General features: G+C 38.0%; 3 protein-coding genes across 3 annotated transcripts in view; 2 read left to right on the top strand and 1 right to left on the bottom strand.

Annotated features, from left to right (window-relative positions):
* The first annotated feature begins 1,097 nt into the window (after window positions 1–1,097).
* LOC126355403 (tigger transposable element-derived protein 2-like) lies at window positions 1,098–2,151 on the top strand. Its single transcript, XM_050005701.1, has 3 exons — window positions 1,098–1,308; window positions 1,427–1,764; window positions 1,837–2,151. Exons 1-3 carry the CDS (start codon window positions 1,098–1,100, stop codon window positions 2,149–2,151), a joined length of 864 nt encoding a protein of 287 aa, XP_049861658.1.
* Window positions 2,152–10,680: 8,529 nt separating this feature from the next.
* Window positions 10,681–12,788, bottom strand: LOC126354130 (RISC-loading complex subunit tarbp2-like). Its single transcript, XM_050003526.1, has one exon. The coding sequence runs from the start codon at window positions 12,012–12,014 to the stop codon at window positions 11,058–11,060; it is 957 nt and encodes a 318-aa protein (XP_049859483.1). The 5' UTR covers window positions 12,015–12,788; the 3' UTR covers window positions 10,681–11,057.
* A 47-nt stretch (window positions 12,789–12,835) lies between these two features.
* The window catches only part of LOC126354128 (glycerol-3-phosphate phosphatase), a 72,416-nt gene continuing 60,476 nt past the window's right edge, over window positions 12,836–24,775 (top strand). The window contains exons 1-2 of the mRNA XM_050003525.1: window positions 12,836–12,962; window positions 13,042–13,202. Coding sequence (XP_049859482.1) covers window positions 12,836–12,962; window positions 13,042–13,202 — 288 coding nt within the window. The remainder of the gene's footprint in view (window positions 12,963–13,041; window positions 13,203–24,775) is intronic.

The following is a 24,775-nucleotide window of genomic DNA, read 5'->3' as shown; positions in this document are numbered from 1 at the left end:
TTATGCAGGTGGTGCAGTTACTAGAAACTAAGTTCTATCAGTAATAAAAAACTTTATAGATATCTACTTAAATCTTTGTAGCATTTCAAAATGGGGCAAAGATTGGAAATTTCCTTTGAATGCACAAAATTTTTAACCTGGGCACTTCACAAAACAGAATGGTAGTTTCCTGTGATTAAAATATGTCACAACTGGAATTAGACAATTCATACAAAAACCTGCATTATAAAAGACAGTTGGGTTATTAAACACAATGATCACATAGACTGTCATAAGTAAAGCAAGTATCAAAACATTGGTTCACAGTAGGAAATAGAAACAGCTGCCACTCAAAAAATGAGGCTGCATACAAAACAGTTACTGTACTGTCCCGTTAATCCAAACTAATTGGGACCAGACCTTGTTCAGATTACCGATTTGTTCAGATTAGCCGGAATTATGGTGACGAGTTTCTAGAATGAAGTATACCAAGCAGATAAGTAGGTACATCATGGGAGCAATGGCTCACTCTCCCTCACTGCCCTTGAGACCTCTGTAGTGTCTGAGGTCAGTGCACTGCCAGTCGGCTCGCACAGCGCTTGGTTATGTTAGTTATCGATTGCTGGCATGCCTAACAGTTGTATTGTATTCGTTCGCGTGTAGTGGTGTACGTACTTTCATCATGAGTAAATGGAAACATACAATGTTAACTCTCAAAGAAAAACTGAATGCTTTGAAGCGGATAGACAATGGTGAGAATGTATCTAAACTGGCAATGGAACTGGGTGTTGGTAATGTAACCATTTGTGATTGGAAGAAGGACCTAGTGAAGCTTGAGCAGTTCTGTACAACATCTTCGGGAAAGACACTCAAAATTTGGCACTTTGAAACAGTCCCGTTCGATAAAGAAGATGAAGCTATTTTCCTTTGGTTTACACAGGAAAGAGAAAGGGGAACTCCTTGGAGTGGAGCACTGGTTCAGGAGAAGGCCGTTTACCTGAAGAAGTTAATGAATGGTGATGAATCTCTTAGTGTGAGTATGGGTTGGTTGGACAGAGTCATAAAACATCATGGAATCCATCAGCTAACAATTACTGGAGAGTAGCTTTCTTCTGACCATGATGCAGCAAAGGAGTACTTGGGTGAGTTTGAAAAAAATGATAAGAGAGGGAAAGTATTCTCCTCAACAAATTTATAACGCTGTCGAGACTGGCCTTAATTTTTGGGCATTGCCAACAAAAAACCTGGCATCAAAATCAGAAGACCAGGCTCCTGGTTTTAAAATGTGCAAAGATTGTGTGACTTTATTAGTGTGCAGCAATGCTGCTAGTAATCACAAGCTGCCTTTCATGCTGATTGGCAAATCTGCTAGGCCCAGAACTTTTAAAAACTGCAACATGAAGTCCCTGTCCATATATTATCGCAACCAGAAAAAAAGCATGGACAGATGATAAGGTGTTCAAAGAATGGTTTCATGGCCAGTTTGTTCCCTCTGTTCGATGGTTTTCTAAGGAAAATCATTTGTCTCCCCGTGCAATCCTCTTGGTTGATAAAGTGCCATCTCACCCCAACACAGAGGAATTATGTGATGGAGAAATTGTGGTGAAGTTTTTGGCGCCAAATGTTACATCACTTCTACAGCCAATGGACCAGAGCTTACTGCAAACACTAAAATTGATTTACAGAAAACAATTTTTAAGAATGCTGATCCAAGATGATACCATTCCTTTAGTGGACAAAATAAAAAAGACCAATGTGAAGGATGTTGTTTATTGGGCTGCTGAGGCATGAAAAAATATTTCAGAAAATACTCTGAAAAAATGGTGGAGAAAACTGTGGACATCTCTTGAATTTCAGGACAACCTAGTTGAAAATGAAGAGGAAAATCTACTACTAATGATACAGACAATCCCTGGATGTGAAGGAGACGTAGATGAGTGGATGGCAGCGGATGAGACTTGTGTGGAGAGCCTTACTGACGTTAATTTAGTTGCTGCTGTGACTCAAGACCAGGAAGAAGTGGACTGCTGTGATGGAAGTGGCAATGAACTTGAAAGGGACAAAGGAGAGCTGGTACCACACAGTGATGCAGCAGGAGCCCTTCACCTCGCGCTATATTACTTGGAGCAACAGCCCACTGCTACACCTGCTGATTTGATGTTTATGAGATGATGCCACAACTAGGCATCAATAACAGACTCTCCTCATTACGTCAAAAAACAATGACTGAGTTTTTGTCATCTAAAAAGCAGCGATAAAATGTCCGCTGTATTTTAGTAAGTTTGACATCTTTTCTTTCGTTGTTATGCATTGTTTAAACCTAATATTTTCTTGCCAATTTTTCTAATACATGTTAACTCTACTGTGTAAATTAAAATACTGTGTATGTACAGCCCTTTACTGCACAGTTTTTCGTACTTAGACTAACATTTTTCATGTTCGGATTAACAGAACGTTCGGATTACCGGAGTTCAGATTAGCGGGACTCTGCTGTATAATACTGTTCATATACAAACACAAAAAAAAGTTTTACATCACCTTGGTTCCAAAAGTTCTGGAACCTGTACAGAAAATTGGAATGTGTGAAAAACTTGTATTGGACAAATGATCCACACAATCATAGATCGCTGTACATTTCTGCCCTTTTTATTGCTCATGAAAACAACACATTGCATGTTGTACCATCATACAGCGAGACCTTCAGAGGTGGTGGTCCAGATTGCTGTATACACCTACACACCTGTACCTCTAATACCAAGTAGCACATCCTCTTGCATTGATGCATGCCCGTATTTGTCATAGCACACTATCCACAAGTTCATCAAGGCACTGTTGGCCAAGATTGTCCCACTCCGCAACAGCGCTTCGGCGTAGATCCCTCAGAGTGGTGGATGGGTCACGTCATCCATAAACCCCAATTTTCAATCCATCCCAAGCATGTTTGATAGGGTTCATGTCTGGAGAACATGCTGGCCACTCTAGTTGAGCGATGTCATTATCCTGAAGGAAGTCATTCACAAGATGTGCTCGATGGCGGCGCAAATTGTCATTTTTTATGCCTTGCCAATATGCTACCTATATGATAGCACTATCGGTTGGAGGATTGCATTCACATATTGTACAGCCATTATGGTGCCTTCCAAAGCCACCAGCGGCGAACGTCGGCCCCAGATAATGCCATGCCAAAACAGCAGGGAACCTCCACCTTGCTGCACATGATGGATAGTGTGTCTACGGCATTCAGCCTGATCGGGTTGCCTCCAAACACGTCTACAACGATTGTCTGGTTGAAGAAATATGAGAAGAGAACATGATGCCAGTCCTGAGCGGTCCATTCGGCATGTTGTTGGGCCCATCTGTACTGCACTGCACAGTGTCATGGTTGCAAAAATGGATCTCGCCCTGGACGCCAGGAGTGAAGTTGTGCATCATGCAGCCTATTGCGCACAGTTTGTGTCGTAACATGAGGTCCTGTGACTGCACAAAAAGCATTAGCCAACATGGTGGCGTTGCTGTCAGGGTTCATCCGAGCCATAATATGCAGGTAGTCACCGTCCAGTGCAGTAGTAGCCCTTGGGAGGCCTGAGCGAGGTGTGTCATCGACAGATCCTGTCTCTCTCTATCTCGTCTATGTCCGAACAACATGGCTTTGGATCATTCCAAGATGCCTGTTGTTGAGAGTCCTTCCTGGCACAAAGTAACAATGCAGATGCAATCAAACTGTGATATTGACTGTTAAGGCATGGCTGGTGTACATCCTTCCTTGTGGAATGAGTGGAACTGATTGGCTGTCAGACCCCCTCCATCTAATAGGCACTGCTCATGCATGGTTGTTTACATCTTTGGGCAAGTTTGGCGACATCTCTGAACAGTCAAACGGAGTGTGTTTGTGATACAATATCCACAATCAACATCTGTCTTCAGGAGTTCTGGGAATCGGGGCGACTGCAAAACTTTTTTTGATGTGTGTATGTGAGACAAACAGGAGAAAAGGGGATATTGAATGTGTACGAAAACAGTGGCACAAATGGTCAAGGTCTGTTTGACTCACAAGATAGCATAATGGAAATGCTGAAAAAAAAGGAACTGTCTGTCACTTGAAGAACAGCATCTCTTATCAAGCGAAAGGCTACTTACAAAGTTACAACAACAAATATTAAGTAAAAAGTATTAAGTGAAGCCTCAAGGAATATATACTATCTGATCAAAAGTATCTAGACATTGCTGTGTGATTTGGAATTGACACTAGATGTCATGAGAGGTGAATCTGCCAATAAAAAAGGTGGTGGTAAGTATTGTGTTGTCAGGGCAGAAGTGCTAACAGCAGAATGGTTTGGTCAGGAGAGCTCAGTGACTTTGAATATGGACTAGTCACTGGGATTCATTTGAATAACAAATAATCAGGGTCATTTCTATCGTTATAAACCTGCCTAAATCAACTGTTGGTGATTTGATTGTGAAGTGGTAGTGCAAAGGAAAAACCGCATTTACTACAAGACCAGGCAGAATTCATATACTGAGAAACAGTGACCATGGTGCATTACAGAGCATGTTTGTAATAAATCTCATCAAAACAGTAGAAGGTATTACTAGAGTGCTACCAGCAGTCCAGCTAGCATAATGACTGTACATAAAGAGTTGAAAAAGAATGGGATGCAAGGACGAAGCACCTCCTCAGAAGCCACACATTTCTGCAGCCACTGCTATGTGACACACTGAAGAGTGAATGAATGGAAACAGGAGATTTCAAATGATGAATAACACAATACCCTGTGGGAATCTGGTGGAAGGATTTCGATTTGGTAAAGGCCTGGATAACTAATCTGCCATCATGTTTAGTATCAACCAGTGAAGTAAAACAAAGGTGGTGTTATGGTATGTGGGTGTTCTTTGTGGTTAGGGTGATTGCGCTTAAGGGAGATATTTAAGCAGACATTTTTCTCACTCTTCATACATGAATGGAATGAGATGAAGCCATAACGTGTCGTGGAATGCTTAGTACCCTCAGCCATGTGTTCCATAGTGGTTCATAGAATATGTATAAATGTATGTAATTGTAATTTAGCAGTTCTCTCATGATTACAAACACAAACCATTGCCAGAGGCGAAAGAAAATCTCTGAGGAAAATATGGAGACTCAATGTCAAATTTTTAGAAATTTTTAGGTTTGTAGTCTAGCACTTACCCAACGAGCTACCAAGCCACAGCACAGATGTTTATGAAATGCCATGTTTTCAGAGTGCTCTTGTTTGTAGCACTTTATATCAAAAAAATAGAAAAGCAGCAACTGTTCGAAGGTCATTAACCAGACAGACTGACAGAAGAATAGTGTCATTTACAAACAAGCTATCTGCCCTTTACTGTGTCCTCCTAGGTACTTCCTTGTAACACAGGATGTATTCTTTAGCACAGGTATGTCAGCAATATTATTCTCAGCAAACTTAATCACAGTAAACTTCTCTTTTCCATGAATTTAAGTTCCTTCATGTGTTTTGAAATGAGTAATATTCTATTGCCACATGGACACTATCCTATTCACGAGACAGGGTGGGTTAATTTTTGTCTTTCAAACATTCACTATTGGTGTCACAAAAACGAAGAGGACAACTAGTGACTTGTGTGTGCAAAATCCACCAACGCATCATATTTTTGAGGGAGAGGGGGTGGGGGTGGGGGGCAGTCCTGGGGCAACATAGCTACATGTGGGTATATTATTGTTATTGTTATTGTTATTATTATTATTTGAACTCTGAGGGAGAACATCAGTTAACAACTTGGTTTAATATGTTCAGTAATTATAACAACTTCAGCTGTATATGTTAGCTTATATTTACACTACAGCATTTGACAAGTTTTATGTGATTGACACAAGGAGGACACAGTTCTCAGCAACCCTTTACACCTGCAGTACAGCAATTATTACAAATTTGTTACAGTGGAGACACTTTCTGTAGGTGATATCTAACAATTGGTCTCTCTCTCTCTCTCTGTCTCTCTCTCTCACACACACACACACATACTTTAATCATTAAGAACAAGACAATATAGACATTATGATTTCACTTTTTGTATACTATGATGAATGATATGGTTGCTGTACCTAGGTACCTGAAACTGGCGAAATGTACACAAACTGGTCATAAATAAATACAGACTAATACATACAGCTAAAGGTATTATCATTACTGCACATAAACATAGCACCTGTTGTACCAATACGCACCAGAAAATGGATGAACATAAACAGGGCCAGTATTTTTTATGTGCCTGTAAACTACTCAATTATATGGTGTGATGTTACCTTTACTCATTCCATTGTGTTCCACCCAGGTTTTTCTAGTACATACTCATAGCTGCATAATTACTAGAATATAGGATGGCTAGCCTGTACTTATCATCACTATGCAAAATTATAAGCTGCCCATAAAACTGAATAGAAAATGATAATCCTAGCTTTTGAAACATATATGTTACTTCTTCAGGGACGAAAATTGCATCATTGCAGTAGGTGGAAGTGGAGCAGAGTGGACGATACAGGTACACCAAAGACCGATTTGTGTAAATTGTGTTTATTCGATTGTAAACCTCTTTCACAATAAACTTTTGATCAAAAGAAACAGCTACATACCGCTATCAGAGAAGAGGTGTGTGTGTGTGGGTGTGTGTCAAATGTTCACTTTATATGAAGTATTTTTGTTCTGTGAACCAGTGTATGTACTATGTAAATAACTATTTAAAATATTAAATACTGAGGTGAGAGGTCATTATAACTGATGACCATAAAATGATGGTGATTTACTGACTTTTAAGATTGACTTATACCTGCTCACTGCAGTGACAAATTTCATTTGTAACACAAAGTGTCTATTAAAAACCAACTTTATAAGTATTTCAATTTGATTTGAAACTAAATAAACTGTTTGATGGTGCTTTAATTTAGTGATGCTATGCCACAAATAAATGTTAATTTTGACTAATTTCTTCTCCAATAACTTAATTCTGACTTTGTTGAAGACTGACTACCACTATATTTGGTGATCACGGGGAACAAGAACAGGTGGGGGAAAAAAACCCTCCTTAGTTGCAAAACAATAAAAGCCAACATGTCTGCAAGGTAGTCACACATGTTTTATCATGTTTGCTAATGACGCATGCATACTAATCCTGGGTCCAAACTCTACCTTACCAGACAGATCAGGTGGTAGCTAAAGAGGCCTGTAAGTGGTGATCAGCAGTTGTCTAAAGCTGGCAAAGATGTCACATAATTTTAAACATGCAGAATGGCATACTAGCAGCAGTAGACACCAACATTCACACATCAAATGAAACACAGGTCAAAGAAGGTAAAAGTTGAGAAGGGGACAACACATACATAAGCTAATTAATGGTTCTGTTGAGTGTGTTTTGTCCGTGGAAGTATCATCTCCCCTTGCACTGACCTAAAGAAAAGATTGTTAGCTTATTCTGAATATTATCATACCCTCCCATCTGTGGAATTATTTTTTGAAGGGCAGTGCACAAAAAGTATTTATTCAGTAAAAGCAAGCAGTAAGAATACTGAAGTAAAGCAGAATATTCAAGACTAATTGTCAGCTTTGATTAGTGACATAACATTTATGGCTGCTGTGATATCTTTCTGTGCATGTTTTCACAGTTTGGTTGTTAGTTGGTGAAGCTGACCTTGTAACAGCCAGGACGTTTACAATGTTTGTCGCATGTTTCCTAAGTAACTTGTCAAAGCCAAATAGTAGTACTGAACATCCCTCTTTATCAAAATATTGTGTAAAGAAGGTAACCTGATGTCTTATACAGGCTTCATATGGACCTCGGAATTCTTCCATTCACTTTGCAGAACATTTACTATCTAATGGTTTTTGTTGCTAATAATAAAAAAATCAGTTTCAGATTAACTGTGATCTGCACAACCATAATACACCAAAGCAAAAATTATTTACATGTAAACTGCCTCGTTGCTTATGCTCCTGAGTTGAGTTATTTACTCTGGCAGAAAGGTATCAGACAAACTCCCATCTAACAAAAAGAAATAAATTTGGAATCCCAACCAATGCAAAAGTAAATTAAAAAGATACCTCATTAGCCACTCTTATGCATTATCTGAATATCTAGATTCAAGAATTGAAATGATCTGTTAGCTACATGGCAAGTAGCAGTGTTCAATGTATAGCTGCTCGGTATGTAGTCCTATACCGTAAATAGGATGTTATATTTACGGATGTAGGTAACTATCTCCTTTGAAAGTGATAGTGTAATCAAGTAAGTATTAACCTTCCAATATGACAGAAATTAAGCTATTTAATATGACTGAGGAACCAGCAGGTTTTCAGGTTTCCTTGTAATTTACAAGGGCATATTTTGTTGCTATGAATATAAATAGCACACCACAGTTATTGCTAGTACAGTGTACAAATGGAAACCTTATCAGATTCTACATGGAATTTTTGGCTGAGTTGGCCCCTCTTCTAACTATAATCTATTGTAGATCTCTCAAACAAAAAACCATGCCCAGTTCTTTGCAAAAAGCACAGGTCACAGCTGTCTAGAAGCACAAAACTACAGTAAAATGTCCTTGATAACAATTTGCTGTAGAATCTCAGTACATATTCTGAGCTAAAATATAATGAGGTTTCTTGAAAAGAATGATGTCGTCCTTGTCAACCAGCATGGATTCAGAAAACATTGATCATGTGAAATCCAACTCACACCTCTCTCACATAACATACTGAAAGCTTTGGATCGAAGCGGTCAGGTAGATGCAGTATTTTTTTAATTTCCGTACAATGTTTGACTCAGTACCATTCCTATATTTACTGTCAAAACTTCAATCATATGCAGTGTCAGGTGAAATTTGTGATTGGATTGAGCGCCTTTTAGTACGGAGGACACAGCATATTACCTTGGATGGAAGCTGTTGTTGATGTAGAAGTAACTCCGGGTGTGCCAAAGGGAAGTGTTTTGGGGCTCTTCCTGACCATGTTGTATGTTAATGACCTGGCGGATAATGTTAATGGTAACCTCAGAGTTTTTGCAAATGATGCAGTTATCTATAATGAAGCACTGTCATGAAAAACTTGCATAAATATTCAATCAGTTGATAAGATTTCGAAGTGGTACAAAGATTGGCAACTTGGTTTAAATTTTCAGAAATGTAGAATTGTGCATTTCACAAAATGGGGGAAAAAAAAAAAAAAAAAAAAAAATGTAGCATCCTATGATTATAATATCAATGAGTCACTGTTGGAATCAGCTACCTCTTACCAATACCTTGCTATAACACTTGGCAGGGATATGAAGTGAAATGATCACAGATTCAGTTGTACATAAAGAGGGGGGGTACGCCCCAGTTTATTGATGGAATACTGGGGAAGTGAATTCAGTCTACAAAGAAGATTGCTTACAAATCACCTGTGCAACCAATTCTAGATTACTGCTCAAATGTGTGAGACCTGTATGAAATGGGACTAACAGGGGATATTGAATGTATACAGAGAAGGGCAACACAAATGATCACAGGTTTGTTTGATTCATGACTCTGTGTTACAGAGGTACTGTTGGATCTGGACTGGCAGACTCTTGATGTTACACAGAAACTGTCCCGATAGACGCTAATAACATTTCAAGAACAGGCTTTAAATGGCAACTGTAGAAATATACTACAGCCCCTTACGTATCACTCACATGGGGATTGTGAGGATAAGATCAGAATAGTTACTGCATGCACAGAGGCATTCAATCAATCATTCTTCCTGCACTCCTTATGTAGATGGAACAGGAAGAAACCCTAATAACTGGTACAGCGAGATGTACCTTCTGCCACATCCCTCACAGTGGTTCGCAGAGCACAGATGTAAATTATGTTCTGCAATTTCCACTTTCCTGAAGGTTCTCCTTGGTGGTAGCTGTGAAACGTGATGATTAAATGAATGTATGAAACTTCCTGGCAGATTAAAACTGTGTGCCCGACCGAGACTCGAACTTGGGGGGGTAAATGAATGTATATTTGACTATGTAGATTGAAATATGAAACTGCCATCTGTTCCCATTTTTACTTTCTTTGTACCTAAAAATTATTTAAATGGTCATACTTTTTCAGCCTGCATAAAAGGCTGTGCCTCAACAAATAAAGAAAATATTAATCCTGCTATCCACTAATATAAATAATACTGATCATTTTAATTTACATAATCTCACAAACATAATTACAAAACTGCTATTGGTGTCCTTGTTCTTTTCATTACATCACATCATAAAAATGTTCAACTTGACTCTGTCACCATACAGGATAGTGTGGTCTCTGTTCTCCACCAGATACTTCCCTCTCACACTCGGACATTAAAATCTTCTAATAAACTAAATTCCAAAGAAATAAATCACACAAATGAAACAAACAGTTTCAGTGGGCAAACTAATGGAAAAGTGTCATCTATTATACTGAATTGTGTTAAAATAAATGCCTACATTTCATTACCTTGTAACTACATAAACTATATACCAGACACAAGTAATTACAGTTTGTGTCCATTTATTTGTAGTATCTGTTAACGCTGACAAAGAACCACATACATGTAATGTCTTGTCTTTACACAAACACAACCAATATAATTACTTACTGGACCAGAATTCAACAATTAGTTGATGCTACAGGTAAGTGGTGACATTAAAAAAAAAGTTTATTATAGACAGTTTCTATACCATTGCTGAAATTTTATTCAGAAACTTTTAGATAAATCTGGTAGCAAATGATAATCTACTTATTGATGTTGTGAAGCTATTTTTGACTACTGTGAAGAGCCCTTGCCAGTAAACAACATACACCCCTATATAAGGTTGAATTGTTAATCATCATTTAAATTTGTTTACATTAGTCATGTAAAGTGAGCTAATGATATAGGTGACCTACAATATTCTTACTGAAGGTACAGACAGAAGAAATTAGATACAAATAAATGATGAAGATAAGTATACTTAATTCAACTTTCTTGTTAAAGAGAGGCACAAAGGTGACTGGCCGGAGAACAAACATCATTGGAGGGGCAGATGGCTATTTTTATTAGAACAGTTCACCCAGATCTCCTTCCTGCTGACAGAAGGAGCAGATTCCTTAACAGAGCTGCAGCAGCGTTCTGTGTAGCTTCTTCTGTTGTAAGTCCTTTTCCGTACTGAACAAGTGGAATATCCAGCTCCATTTTCAGAATTATAAGGTGTTTGTCCTCTTCACCCTTCTTCTGTATGGATTTCAATGTTGTTGTTGTTTGCAGCTTTGTGTTCAGTTCTTTTGCTATGGCTTCCGTTAATGTTAGTGCACTGCTGTCAATTTCAACTCTACCACTCCTAAGCTTTTCTAGAGTCTCACTGCGCAATTCCTTCAGCAAATGTATTACCTCTGGGAGCTTGTAACCGTAACTTTTATTGCTACTAGAATAGTTGCTGGCAAATGGCGATTTCCCGAGAAGATCTAACTTTTTCTGTAACTCTTCTTCCGAGATTTGGCGACTACTATTGGTTGCTTCAACCGGTGGAATATCTCCCAGCGACTCCCTCAATTTTTGATACAGCTTTTGAGCTGCGAGCTGTTTGGCTTGCTTTTTCGTTCGGCCTGTTGCAATCTTTTGATTCTTCGAGACGGTACACGACATGGTAAACTGCTTGGCGTGAGCTGGTCCTTCGTCTTTAAGAAGATCAAACTCAGGCGGCGGCAAGTTATGTCCAGCACACAAATCAATTAGCAAGCCAACAGAATTTTCCTGAGTTTTATCCTTGTACGGTGATTCAACCTCGGCAACATTTACAGCAGGATCTGGTTGGTTGAGTCGTAACAACGCCTTCCTTGCAGCTTCATGTTTCGCTTCCTTCTTAGCTCTACCATCACCGATTGCAGTAATATCCGCAGCTGTAACTTTGTATTTAAATATTGGATCGTGAGTTCCTGTACCATCCACAATTAGTTCGTATTGCGGAGTGTATCCTCTTCTCATCATTAGCTCTTGTAACACTGACACAGGCGTCTTCTGATTCATTTTGGTGTACCTATTTCAACAAACATTCGCCCTTCACTTTATCTGCAAAGACAAGCGCACGTTTCTTCACACAATTGATAGGGCGCGGCGAGTGGGAGGAAATGCAAGTGGCGCAAATAGGTGAACAACATTGCGGTATGTTTACATGGGATTCCCAAAACTGCCTTTCGTTACTGGTGAAAACACTTCGAAAACCTATTCTGCAAATGCTGTTTAGCTGCTAGATTTTCACTTCTACAATCGATTTTCGCTCCCATGTAAACACGGTTTTTGAAACATCCTTGGGTTTTTGGTTACATGTAGAAGTTTCCGGCTAGTTTGAATGCAGTGACTTTTTATGCGGTGAAGGACAATTGGAAATATTTAACAGAGTTGTCTACCTCTACTCTGTAATTAAATAGAAGTAGTAATTGTGCTGACTAAATTAGAAGCTGGAACAGCTGATTTCCAGACGCCATATTCGATCGCTCTAGTAAAATCATTTCAGGCGAAATACCGTATCCGCAATTCGACTTTTTTTTTCTTTTTAATTCCGGAAATTGTGTCACATGAGAAAATGAGAGAACGGCGGTGTTTTCCTCACGCAGACTCTTTTAATTTTGTTTCACATTGTTATTTCCGGAACGTTTATTTTTTTCTACTTTACTACCCTCTCTGTGGAAGTAAAATAGCGTAGTCATTTATAAACTGGCGCATTGGTAATATATTAAAACATTATTAAGTTGTCAGAAATATATCCATGTATTGCGCAAAACTATGGCCACATGTGCGTTAAATGACTGAGCAGTTGTCATTTCTTTCCGCGGAATTTCATTGTTTTCATGACATCAACTGGCTGTGTTTGCATGGCCAAGGGCACAATGAAAACAATATGTTTGACATCTTTGGGCAAACACGATATAAAAAGCTTTATTAACTCATTTGATACTGTTTTGACAGACTGTGATGGTAAAATCTAAACACGTTTGACAAATCACTATACCATACAGCATGAAGATGACTTCATAACCACAGTCTCGTGTTCCAGGTGTGCTGTGGCTCGGGTCTGAGCTTATACCAGGTGCTAACATCGCTTTGAACACGTTTAGGAACCTCGGGAAAAAAATTTTCTACGTTACAAACAACAGCACAAAGAGTAGAGAGGAGTATATAGATAAGTTTAGAAAGCTAGGCTTCGTAGCTTCAGAAGTAAGTTTGTTGTTAAAATTTAAATGTATAGCATGTTCTTACTTTCAGCCTGTTGGTTGGTTTGATATATCTCTCCACATTACTCGATGCTACGCAGTTTTCTCCCTCTCGGAATAACTTTGAACCTGCTTACTGTATTCATCTCATAGTCCCCTTCAACAGCTTTCACACCCTACACGTCTCCTGCAATACTAAACGCGATCTTTTGTGTCTTTCAGTCAAGTGATGCCAGAAATGTCTTAACTCTACCTTTGTATTCAGTACCTCACCTTACACACTATACCAAATCTCAATTTTTTATCTGAAAATGGTTTGTGAAATATGGCTATGTAAAAGTTTCAAAAACTGGCCCAAACAGCGTGAATGGACACCTATTTAAACAGCTCTAGGAGCTGTCCTGATTAAACTGGAGAGCTGGGTAAAGTGTAAATCTGCATCATGTTTATGCTCTTTCCAGTGATATACACTACACCATAAGTTGTAATAACAAATGTTTTTTCAAAATACAAATTGAAATTTTAATTTTTCTTGTAAAAACATAATTTTAAGTTTTCAAAATATTTTCATAAATACTTAGTGCTGCTGTAAATCACATGCCAAATATGATTATGAGAAGATGATGGAGTCGTGTTAAACAATTATTCCTGACTTGTTTTTAACAATAGCCGCTGTCTGACCGAAACTATCTTTATCCGTTAGCTCTCGAGGTGTGGTCTCTCAGACAGCGCCAGAATTTTCCAAGTCGCACTCGTAAGTCGTTCACGTCAGAACGTTTTTATACATCACCTACCCTTTTTTTAATCACCAACCCTACAAATAATTATTATTGTCAGTTGTGTTATTGCCTTATTTGATTTTTGTTTACATATGTTGTTGACATGTGATGTGGTCTCCTAGGCCACACCTTGTGAACTACGCACCTGCTTTCATCAGTTCAGTACAAAATGTGTTTGTGTTATCAAGAATGTGACAGTTTTACACACTCCAAGTTTGATGAAATTTTTAGTCAATGGATGGAGAATGATGTCAATGATAGAACAAGAAGTAGACGAAGAAGACAGTGGTTTTTCAATAGCCAGTGACCACAGTTGTGTTAGCGAACATGGGGACTTTTCAGTGGAAGAACTTCGGGACAATAGTGATGAGGACCTTTCTCCAACAATATATGAAGTGTTAGTTAAAATTAAATGTGTTCTGAATGGTGTCAAAGAAAGATGTAGATCTCAGTACTGAATATTAATTTTGCAGTCTTTCTCTGGCTATCGAGTTCTGTTTTTGTATGCAAGTTTAATCCCAGGAAATTAGTTTTGTGTGAAAATTTGCATTCTACAGATACCATAATTTTTCAGAAGGTAAAATTCAGTTATCTAACAGTTCATTTTGTGTACTACTGAAAAAGATTCACAAAAGTATGTGATTTTTGCTTGAAAAAAAAAAAAAAAACTGTTGGCTGTATTTAGTGCAATAAAGTCAACAAGGAGTATTTAAACAACAGCTATATAGTTGTAACTATAAATCTTATATAACAAATTAAATTTTCAAATGATTCACATCTTAAATCTTGGTTTAAAGATAGGGGTCTCAGAGACCACACCTCGTAGTTCGTGTTACAAAAAAGTCACTGTGTGAGTTAAGGGTTAACAAAGAGAAAAGTGTAGGTATTGATGTGGTAATTCTGGTCCAAACAGATTAATCAAAATGCACATTCCATTTCTACATATCAGGCTAGTGTATGCAGGCTGAGCAGGTTGATTTCTGCCTGTGCGTGCAGACTGTGAAGAAGCAAGCACAGCCTGCTTCCAGCAGTGCACTTACTGTTTGCCTAATGATTCAGTGGCTAAGAGTCTTTGCTGAGTGGATGTGTTCTGTATTTCTTCCTTCTGTGGTTGATAATTAAACTTTAATATTAGTGTTTCTAAGTCATTATAGTGCACCATTGTATTAGCATAAACATTGAACAATTTTTTATCAAATATATTTTAGTGGAACTTTGTATTGAACCCTACAGTTATGGCTAAAGGGATGCAAGGTGAAAGGTTAGGGCCCTTGTACCATCATGTGTCCTACCTTATTGACATAAATAGCTCTGAAACAGGTAAGCCTTTGGGAATCAAAATTTCAGTTAATTACAACACAGATTGAGAAAGATATCAGATCTCAATAATACGTCAATAACATCAGGTGGGCCATGATTAACAAGAGTTTCAGCTAACCCAAATTATGGATAGTTGGGTTGACAGAAGCATCCGATCCCATACGTCGGCTTTGACCCATAACATAAGGGTGTTTTCGTGTGGGATATCATGACGGTGCGGAGTTTGGTTTGTGAATGTGGCGTGTTTGTAGATGTCATCGTGTTGTTGTTTGTTGTGCTCTCTGGTGGTATGTTCAGGGTTTTCGTTTGTGTGGTGTAATGGGATCAGTTTGCTTTTGCTCATTATCCAGTATTGTTCGAGTGTCAGCTGTGTTTGTAGTGAATTTCGTTTCAGTGAGTTAATGATTTTGTGTAAAGGTTAATTCAGTGTTGTTCGCTGTACATCGTGTGGTAATTCTAGTAAAATTAATCGGTTGTTGTTTTTGTTCAGGAATGTATATGATGGAGAAAATTAACAGTGCGCAGGTCAGGGGAAGTGTTCGATCCCAATGTGTGGCTGTGTATTTTGATATTGGTATCGGGAGATGTTGTTGTGCTATATAGGCCAAGGGAAGTGTTTGATCCTAATTTATGGGATCGGGAGCTGCTGTTGAGCTATGTAGGTCAAGGGAAGTGTCCAATTCCAGATGATATTGTGTTTAGCGGTATTTGTGGAGTTTTGTGATGTCGGTTTTTTTTTGTCGTTTTGTGTGGTTTTGTATGGAAGTGGGCGTCTAAATTTGTTTATATTTATGTAAATAAAATAGAAAGAAACTTCCACATGGGAAAAATATATTAAAAACAAAGATTCCAAGACTTACCAAGCAGGAAAGCGCCGGTAGATAGGCACAATAAAAAAACACACACACAAAATTTCGAGCTTTCGCAACCGGCGGTTGCTTCGTCAGGAAAGAGGGAAGGAGAAGGAAAGATGAAAGGGTGTGGGTTTTAAGGGAGAGGGTAAGGAGTCATTCCAATCCTGGGAGAAGAAAGTATTACCTTAGGGGAAAAAAGGATAGGTATATATATGCGCCCCCCCCCCCACACACACACTCATTGTGTGTGTGTGTGTGTGTGTGCATGTGCATGCGAGTATATACCTATCCTTTTTCTTCCCCTAAGGTAAGTCTTTCCGCTCCCGGGATTGGAATGACTCCTTACCCTCTCCCTTAAAACCCACATCCTTTCATCTTTCCTTCTCCTTCCCTCTTTCCTGCCGAAGCAACCGCCGGTTGCATAAGCTCGAAATTTTGTGTGTGTGTTTGTGTGTTTTTCTTATTATGCCTATCTACCGGCGCTTTCCCGCTTGGTAAGTCTTGGATTCTTTGTTTTTAATATATTTGTTTATAATTAGTTCGCCCCCCCCCCTCCCCCCCAAAAAAACACCCAAATTTCCCGTGCTTTTCCCGTTAGTGTCATTAGGTCTTTTGTAAAAAGTGTGTGCGTTTGTTTTTCGATGTATTTTTGTCCTCATAATGGGTATGTACCGACTTTATATGCGTCATATTGGAATCGTGGTTATGGTCGTTTCCCCCATATTTGTGACGTCATGTTTCAAAGCAGATGAGTGGGATCGGACGCTTCCGTATTTCCAATTACGAAATAGAAAACAAATCAAACAATGGAAAATCCAGGATGGAATATAACAATATTCCAATATCAGCGACTGAGCATCTACGCTGTGAGGTGGTGAAGCAGTATTTTTAATTGTTCATTTACAAGTGAAACTATTAATTGATGGAGTGCCTTAGTGATTTTTGTATCAGTGTGTTAAACTTGTAGAAAGTGCATTGCTGTAAGAGTACAGTGCTGTAATCCGTTGAAGAAATCAAATTATTTCATTAGAGATAGAAAAAAAGAGTGAAATATCACAGCATGAATGCCTAATAGCACCCTGATTTGTGATGAATGTGGGAAAGATATTACTCAGGTAAAAATACAGAGCCAATCATTGGTAAAGATGCTGAAGATTCTTCAGATCAAGAGGAATATTCAGTACGAGTCATCGGGTTTGGCCAGTGACTTATGTTCATGGCTGCTGTCATGTAATCTTTTGGTGCATGTACTCTCTCTTTTTTTTCTCCAGACTGGTCTTGGTGACACTGATCTGTAACTTAGCTCGAGGTATAGGGCAGATTGGAATAAGACAATTTGGTTGTGAGTTGGTGAAGCCAACAAATGTGATGATCAAAAAGTTTTGTTGTGGGGAGACATACAGATCTGTACCTTAGTCCGTTTGAAAAAATTGCCAATAAACATCACATTGTAGTCTCCATATTGTTTACTTTAAGAACTGGGCTAGTCCTGAAAAAAAAAAAAAAAAATCTAAGCACTGTGCCAAAGCAAAAGTTAAAAATATCTCGTCATCAGTGAAATGTAAACTTTCTATTGCTGCTGAAATTTCTTCTTCAGAAAATGGTATAGATATTGAGAAACTGTTCTCCAAAATCTCAAAACTAACTTTTAAATTATACAAACAGAGCAAAAAAAAACTTGATTCTTACAAGGTTACCTGAAAAGTAGAGTATCAGGAAGACAATGAGTGAATTTAATGCTGCTAATTACACTGTTCGGGAATCCGAAAAAATTTTGGAACAAAAATGGTCCAGATCTAAAACCAGGGGAATATTTACCAATATAAACTGTAAAATTGTACATCTATTTTATGAAAAAGTTGGAATAAGCTGGTCAGTGCCACGTATCAAAGATTGTATGACAATTACTGGACCAAATAAAAGTAAAACAAAAATATCAAAAATACTTAATTTGTGTAACCTTAAAGAAGCTTACAAATTTAAAAATAGCTTCCTCCAAATTTGCTGAGTTACGGCTAAAACATTGTGTATTAGTTGGACAGAATGGCACACACACAGTTTGTGTGTGCACATCTCTTACTGATAGAAAATGCCAAACTAAATGCAGTACAGTAACAAATGCCAACTTAAACAACATAGTAAATTGCAAATATAGCCCAGGGGAAAATGTAATATGTAAAATTTTACAAGACTTTTGGATGAAAATTTAATTGTGAATGAGTTCAGTTCTGCCATTGGGCCTCAGTTGATTACAATAACTGGGAAATCGTACAGAAAACTTCCAAGGAATTTATAGATTTATTCCATAGCAAGATGTTCTTTTTAGTTTGGCATGTCTTCATTGCCAAGCAGCAAAGAGCAATCCTTAACGCCACAAAAGAAAATAATGAATCAAAATTTGTTGTTAAAAGATATTTCAGAAAATTATAGTATAGTTATACAGGATGAAGCTTGGAGTTACCACTGGATAAGCCAATAGATTACTATACATACGTTTTGTTAGTTTGTTACTTGTTAACAGCAGAAAGAATTGAACATGGGAGCTTTGTCGTAGTTTCTGATTGCCTCAAGTGCAATACAACTATTGTTTACACCTTTCAAAATAAGCTAATTTTGTATGTAACAAATAAATTTCAAAAGCTTCCACAAAAGTAGTAATGTTTTTCAGATGGCTCTGATGCTCAATATAAAAATAAGAAAAACTTTCTGAAACTTTATGTACATGAGGAAAACTTTCATGTAAAAGTTGAGCCGCACTTTTCAGCCACGGCACGTGGGGAAGGGCCTTGTTATGGCGTAGGGGGTTCTGTTAAGAGACTCGCAGTTTGTGCAAGTTTGCAAAGGCCATACCACAACCAGGTCCAAACCACACAAGATCTGTTTGAATGGGCAGTAGCAAACATAATACAAATAGATCTTGCCTGTTCCGCTAAAGATTATGTGGCTTCAGAAATATTCTTAAAAAAGTGGCTTGATGAAGCATCGACAATCAAAGAGGCATAGCAGTTTCATGCATTCATTCCCAACACTACATCAAAATTGCTAGTGAGGTTTCAGACAGAGGCAATTAAAAACACATAAGAAGAGAGCACACTTCACGCACACATGCCTGGTGAAGGATGTGGTTCAGTTGTTCCTGTGTGGGGTGGTGCTGAGTGGTTAAGGGGGGCACTGCTTTGTGGCTGGTTTGTGGAGGTGTGAGGGAAAATGGCTCTGGAGATCTTTATGTGGACTATGTTGGGGGGACAGTGACTGTCTGTGAAGGCCTTTGTGAGAACCTCGGCATACTGACCAAGGAAGTTTTTGTCACTGCAGATAGGCAGTCCGTGGGTGGCCAGGCTGTAGGGGAGGGATTCCTTTGTGTGAAAGGGATGATAGCTGTCAAAATGAAGATACTGTTGGTGTTTGGTGGGTTTAATGTGAACAGAGGTGCAGTTGGAGCCACCAGAGAGGAGGAAGTCAATATCTAGGAAAGTGGCACACTGGGTTGTGGAGGACCACATGAAGCGGATGGGAGAAGGTGTTGAAGTTGTGAAGAAACAAAGATAGGGTGTCTTGGGCCTGAATGGATGTCGTGAAGATATCATCAATGAACTCTCCACCCGACAGTATTTGTCTCCCCCTTCAAACTTTACACTATCATCCCTTCCACTTCCACACCTCCTCCAGGGTGTTGCTTGCATCCCACCCTGAGATGCTGTGCTGGGCGATTTGTGTGTGTGTGTGTGTGTGTGTGTGTGTGTGTGTGTGTGTGTGTGGTTTTTTTTTTCAGTCAAAAGCTTTATATAATTGTCTTTTAATTGTGTGTGTGTGCAACTTGATGTGTCTCTTTTATGGTAAGTAGCAATCTGTCTTTTCCTACATTGTTGGTGTTCCTACCTATAGTTTGCATTGTTTGATAATTACTAGTGAAGCACTTTTCAGACGATGTGCAGACTTGGTAGGAGAGGTAGCATCCACATCGGACAAATTGAAGTTACAAGGCATACCACTGTGTATGACAAAAACTGGTGGCTTTGGTACATTTTAGAAAAAAAAGGAAGAACTTGATGAAGTGAAAATAATTTTTTTTTTTCATCAATGTGGGCCAGCTACATCAGTCTCATGTCATACATATGCAGATGTCCTGTGGATGTCAGTTTTTGGTCAACTGCTTTCAACTCAAAACTTAATTTTCCCTGAGGTTAGTGTTAATTTATATTTTATAGATAGCTGTTTAAAAAATTATCATTAGTACCGGTCGTGCTACATTTATGTGTATATAGATATCTATTATTCAAAAACAAGCATCATGTATGTAATTCTTTTGTATTTGATAGTTGTGGGTCCAGAGCCATTACAGCAATTCTTTTTTCATATCTTATTTAAATTTGTAAGTGTAGGTCCCTTGTTTAGTATTTTTTGTTTTATCGATTAATTGTTTTAGTTTAAATTGTATATAATTAAGATTATATAATTAAGATAAGTGGTCAGCTTAAATCAATTATCGAATATTCTGATTGGTTTTAAGATGGCGATATTTTTATATTTACGATTTTTTTAGTTACCTGTCTGTATATTTTAACTAAATTCCTATTTGTTAATGGTAGGTTTGTTCAAAATGGGTATGTTAGTGAAAAACAAGATAAGGAATAATCTTTTTAACAATGAACCCATCATCAACCAATAATTATATTTTGCCATGTGATTTACAACAGTCTAATTATTTACAGAAATATTTGAAAATTTTAAAATTATGCACTTCTTAGAAATAAATTAAATCAATATTTCAGTTTGTATTTTGAAAAAAAAATCTTAATTAGCACCTGTGTTGTGTTGTATATCACTGGAAAGAGGAATAAAAAACTGCAAAACGACACTTTTCCTAACTAGAAATAGTTTAGTTAGTACTGCTCCTGGAGTGATTTAAAAAGAGTTTGTTCATGCTTCTTTTTCTTTTTTTTTTGGCAAGTTTTAAACTTTATGTAGACATAATTCAGAAAAGGTTTGAGATAAAACATTAAAATTTGGTATTTTTGTGATGTTTAAAGCTTTCCCGGCATACTGATTGTTCCATAAAAACACGGGAGAACTGCCGGATATCAGTAACTTCCTGCCACAATATTTCAGCGCAGAGTCTTCTGGCCATCTTGGTATTTTTATTAGTCTGAGTTCCCACTATGAGTATATCAATGTTTAGCCAAATCTAAAATGGTGAGGTAGACGAATGTGTTGATGGTGGTGGTGGTTAGTGTTTAACGTCCCGTCGACAACGAGGTCATTAGAGACGGAGCGCAAGCTCGGGTTAGGGAAGGAAATCGGCCGTGCCCTTTCAAAGGAACCATCCCGGCATTTGCCTGAAGCGATGTAGGGAAATCACGGAAAACCTAAATCAGGATGGCCGGAGACGGGATTGAACCGTCGTCCTCCCGAATACGAGTCCAGTGTGCTAACCACTGCGCCACCTCGCTCGGTGAATGTGTTGATTTGACATGGTACAGCCCTTTCTAATACTTTGAAATATCCAATGTTAACAATTCCCTTATCTTCAGAAATACTTTTATTGTCATTGCCAGTATGCATTTTATTTCCTCTCTTAGTCTGTCTCATCCGTTATTTTATTCCCCAAATAGCAAAACTCATATACTACTTTAAGTGCCTTGTTTTCTCATCTAATTCTCTCAGCATCACTTATTAATTAGACTACTTTGCATTATCCTTGTCTTGATTTTGTAGGTGTTTGATTTTATAAATTATCAGCTTTATTGCTGATTTATTATTATTTCTTTTTCTCTTTTTAAGATGCTGTCCATTCCATTCAACTGCTCTTCCAAGTCCTTAGCTGTCTCTCTCTCCTCTGCTCTGTCTTTGGCAGAACTATAATGTTACATTGATTGACTGTTCTGTTGATTCTTGGTAGAATATTTTATACATTATGAATGAAACACACACAACACTGGTGTAATTTGTAATATTTACAGTATTTATTATTTGTTGCACAAACCAGTTTTCGGCTGTTACGCCATCATCAGGTACGAAGACAAGTATGTGGTGCAGTGAAATTTTGCTGAATCAAAGATGTTAAACTATTGCCTGTACATAGTATCTCTTTCCAGAGAGCAAAAATATTAATGTTAGATGTAGGAATAAAGCAAGTGGGATTATTTCAATGTTAATGCAATGTGAGATTATTTAACTAAGATAAAATACGTGACACACTAACTAATGAACTATAGACAATTTACAACAGTTTTACATAGAACAACATAACTGAACAACAAACTTTCTTGACATATTCGACGGATGTGGCTGAACAAAATAATCTTTTCTTCAAGAAATCATAATTTGCGAGTGGATAAGATATAATAGTGATATTAAGCAGATGAGTGGATCAGTTGTTATTATACGAAGTAATTTTTTTAACACAATGAGAGAAATTGTAGCAACGAGAAAAAAGGAGTGAGTAAGAGGGGTAATTTACAGTGTGTCCTGGATGGAATTATTAGTAGTATCTGCAGTTAGAAGGAAACTGTGTCTGATCATTGAGTACTAAGCTTGGATTGATGGACGTGTATTTATTAATTTCCATTATTTGAAGATAATTTATCTTCCTTCTTTTGTGATTGTGATGTATCCTTTGTTTTACCTTGTAACTATGGCCTTCTGTAAGCAGGTGGTCTGCAATAGTGGAGTCTCCTTTGCTAAATTTCCAACTTCTATGGTGTTCCTTCAAGCAGGTACATATTGCCTTGCCAAACTAACCTAATTTTGTATATTCCACTCTTTCCCAAAGCTGGACTGCTGTCTTCACCATTGGGCAAAAAGAGTCCAACAGTATTGTGCACATAAAATGATGTTTTTACATTCCTGTATTCAAGCTTTTTGGCAACATCTATGTGATTTTTCCTAAGCATTGAATTGTGCACCATTTATTGTATTCTTGAGGTGGTGGGTCAAGGACTGGGTAAAGAAGAGAGTACACCTGTTTTTTTCTGCTTTTTGTGCATTGTGGAGCCGACTAAGCTAGGAGGCTCAAAAATGGCTCTGAGCACTATGGGACTTAACTGCTGTGGTCATCAGGATAGGAGGATAGTCATTGTTTGATGCTATTTGTTTGATGGCATTTAATTTCATTTGGAAGTTGTCTTCACTCATGGGGAGGGATATTTGGCAATGTATCATAGAGTGAAAGGTAGCACGTTTATGGGTCACTGTGTGTTGAGTATTACTACATCTGTGGTGGCAGGTTTCCTATAAATCTTGAAAGTAAGAGTATGGTTACTGATGTCTAAGGTTAGATCTAAACAATGTATGCAGTTACTCCCAAACCCCATTGTGAATTTTACAGTGTTGTGGTTAGAATTTAGTTGCTTGAGGAATTATTGCAGTTGTCTGGTAGTACTTATTCATAAGCACGACACATCATCAACATACCTAAAACAGTATCCAATCTTGGAAGAGAGTGGATTATTTTCAAAAAACTGTGTTTCAAAGTGTCCATGAAATTTCAGCCAGGATTGGACTGAGGGAGAATCCCATAGCTAGACCATCCAACAACTATTTGTGTATCCCATCACTGAAATGGAAATAATTTTTTGTTACACAAGTTTCTGTAGCTAACTTTATGTCATCTGTGACAACTCAGTTAACTTCTGATTTAATTAGCGTGTCTGTGAGAATGTTTAGACTCTCCTGAACAGGTATATTACTGAATAAGTTGCTAACATCAAAAGAAATTTCAAAAGAAATCAGCTTGGTACTAGAGGGGGCGGGGGGATTTGCATGTCTTTTAACTTGTTCACTAAATCAGCTGAATTAAGGATCCTATGACTAGGTTTGAACTGGGTTTGATCTTGATCAGGTCATTTAACTATTTGTAACATGGAGCTGAGAGTGAAGTTGTTATACCTGGTATCTGGTTTCTGTACAGGTAGTAAATAGCCTTTTGCTCCCTGTATCTCACTCCTGGTATGTTCAGAATTTAAAAGTGTGTATTCTGGTTGACACTATCAAAAGCTTTCTCTAAGTCCATAAATTATATAACTGTAGGTTTCCCTCTCAATGACCTATCTTTCAAGGTAAGTTGTAGGACCAGTATTGCCTCGCATGTTTCTGCATTTCTCAGGAATGCAATTTGAACTTCCTCAAGCTTCTACCAGTTTTTCCATTCTTCTGTGAAGAATTTGTCTTAGTACTCTGCAGACATGATTTGTTCAACTGGTTGTATGGTAAAATTCACACTTGTCAGCTCCACTTTCTTTGGAATTATTACATTTTCCTTGAAGTCTGAGGGTGTTTCACCTATCATACAGTGTGCATACCAGGTGGAAAAGTGTTGTTGTAGCTGGCACCCCAGAGGGTGTCAATACTTCTGAGTGAATATTCTCTACTCTGGGACCTTCTTTCATCTTTGATCTATCAGCACTCTGTTAGATTCCTCTCACAGTATTGTGTTTCCTATCTCATCTTCATCTGTGTCCTCTTCTTTTGCAATAATATTGTCTTAAAGTGTATTTCCCTGGTGTAGCCCTTCTATATCCTCCTTCCACCTTTCAGTTTTCCCTTCTTTGCGTAGTATTTGCTTTCCATATGAGGTCTTGATATTCTCGTTTCTCCAAAGGCCCCTTTAATTTTCCTGGAGGCAT

This window comes from Schistocerca gregaria, chromosome 3 (assembly GCF_023897955.1).
Source record: "Schistocerca gregaria isolate iqSchGreg1 chromosome 3, iqSchGreg1.2, whole genome shotgun sequence".
NCBI classification, from domain to species: domain Eukaryota; kingdom Metazoa; phylum Arthropoda; class Insecta; order Orthoptera; family Acrididae; genus Schistocerca; species Schistocerca gregaria.
Note: the sequence above shows the minus strand (reverse complement) of the source record. Positions and strands in the feature narration are given on the sequence as shown.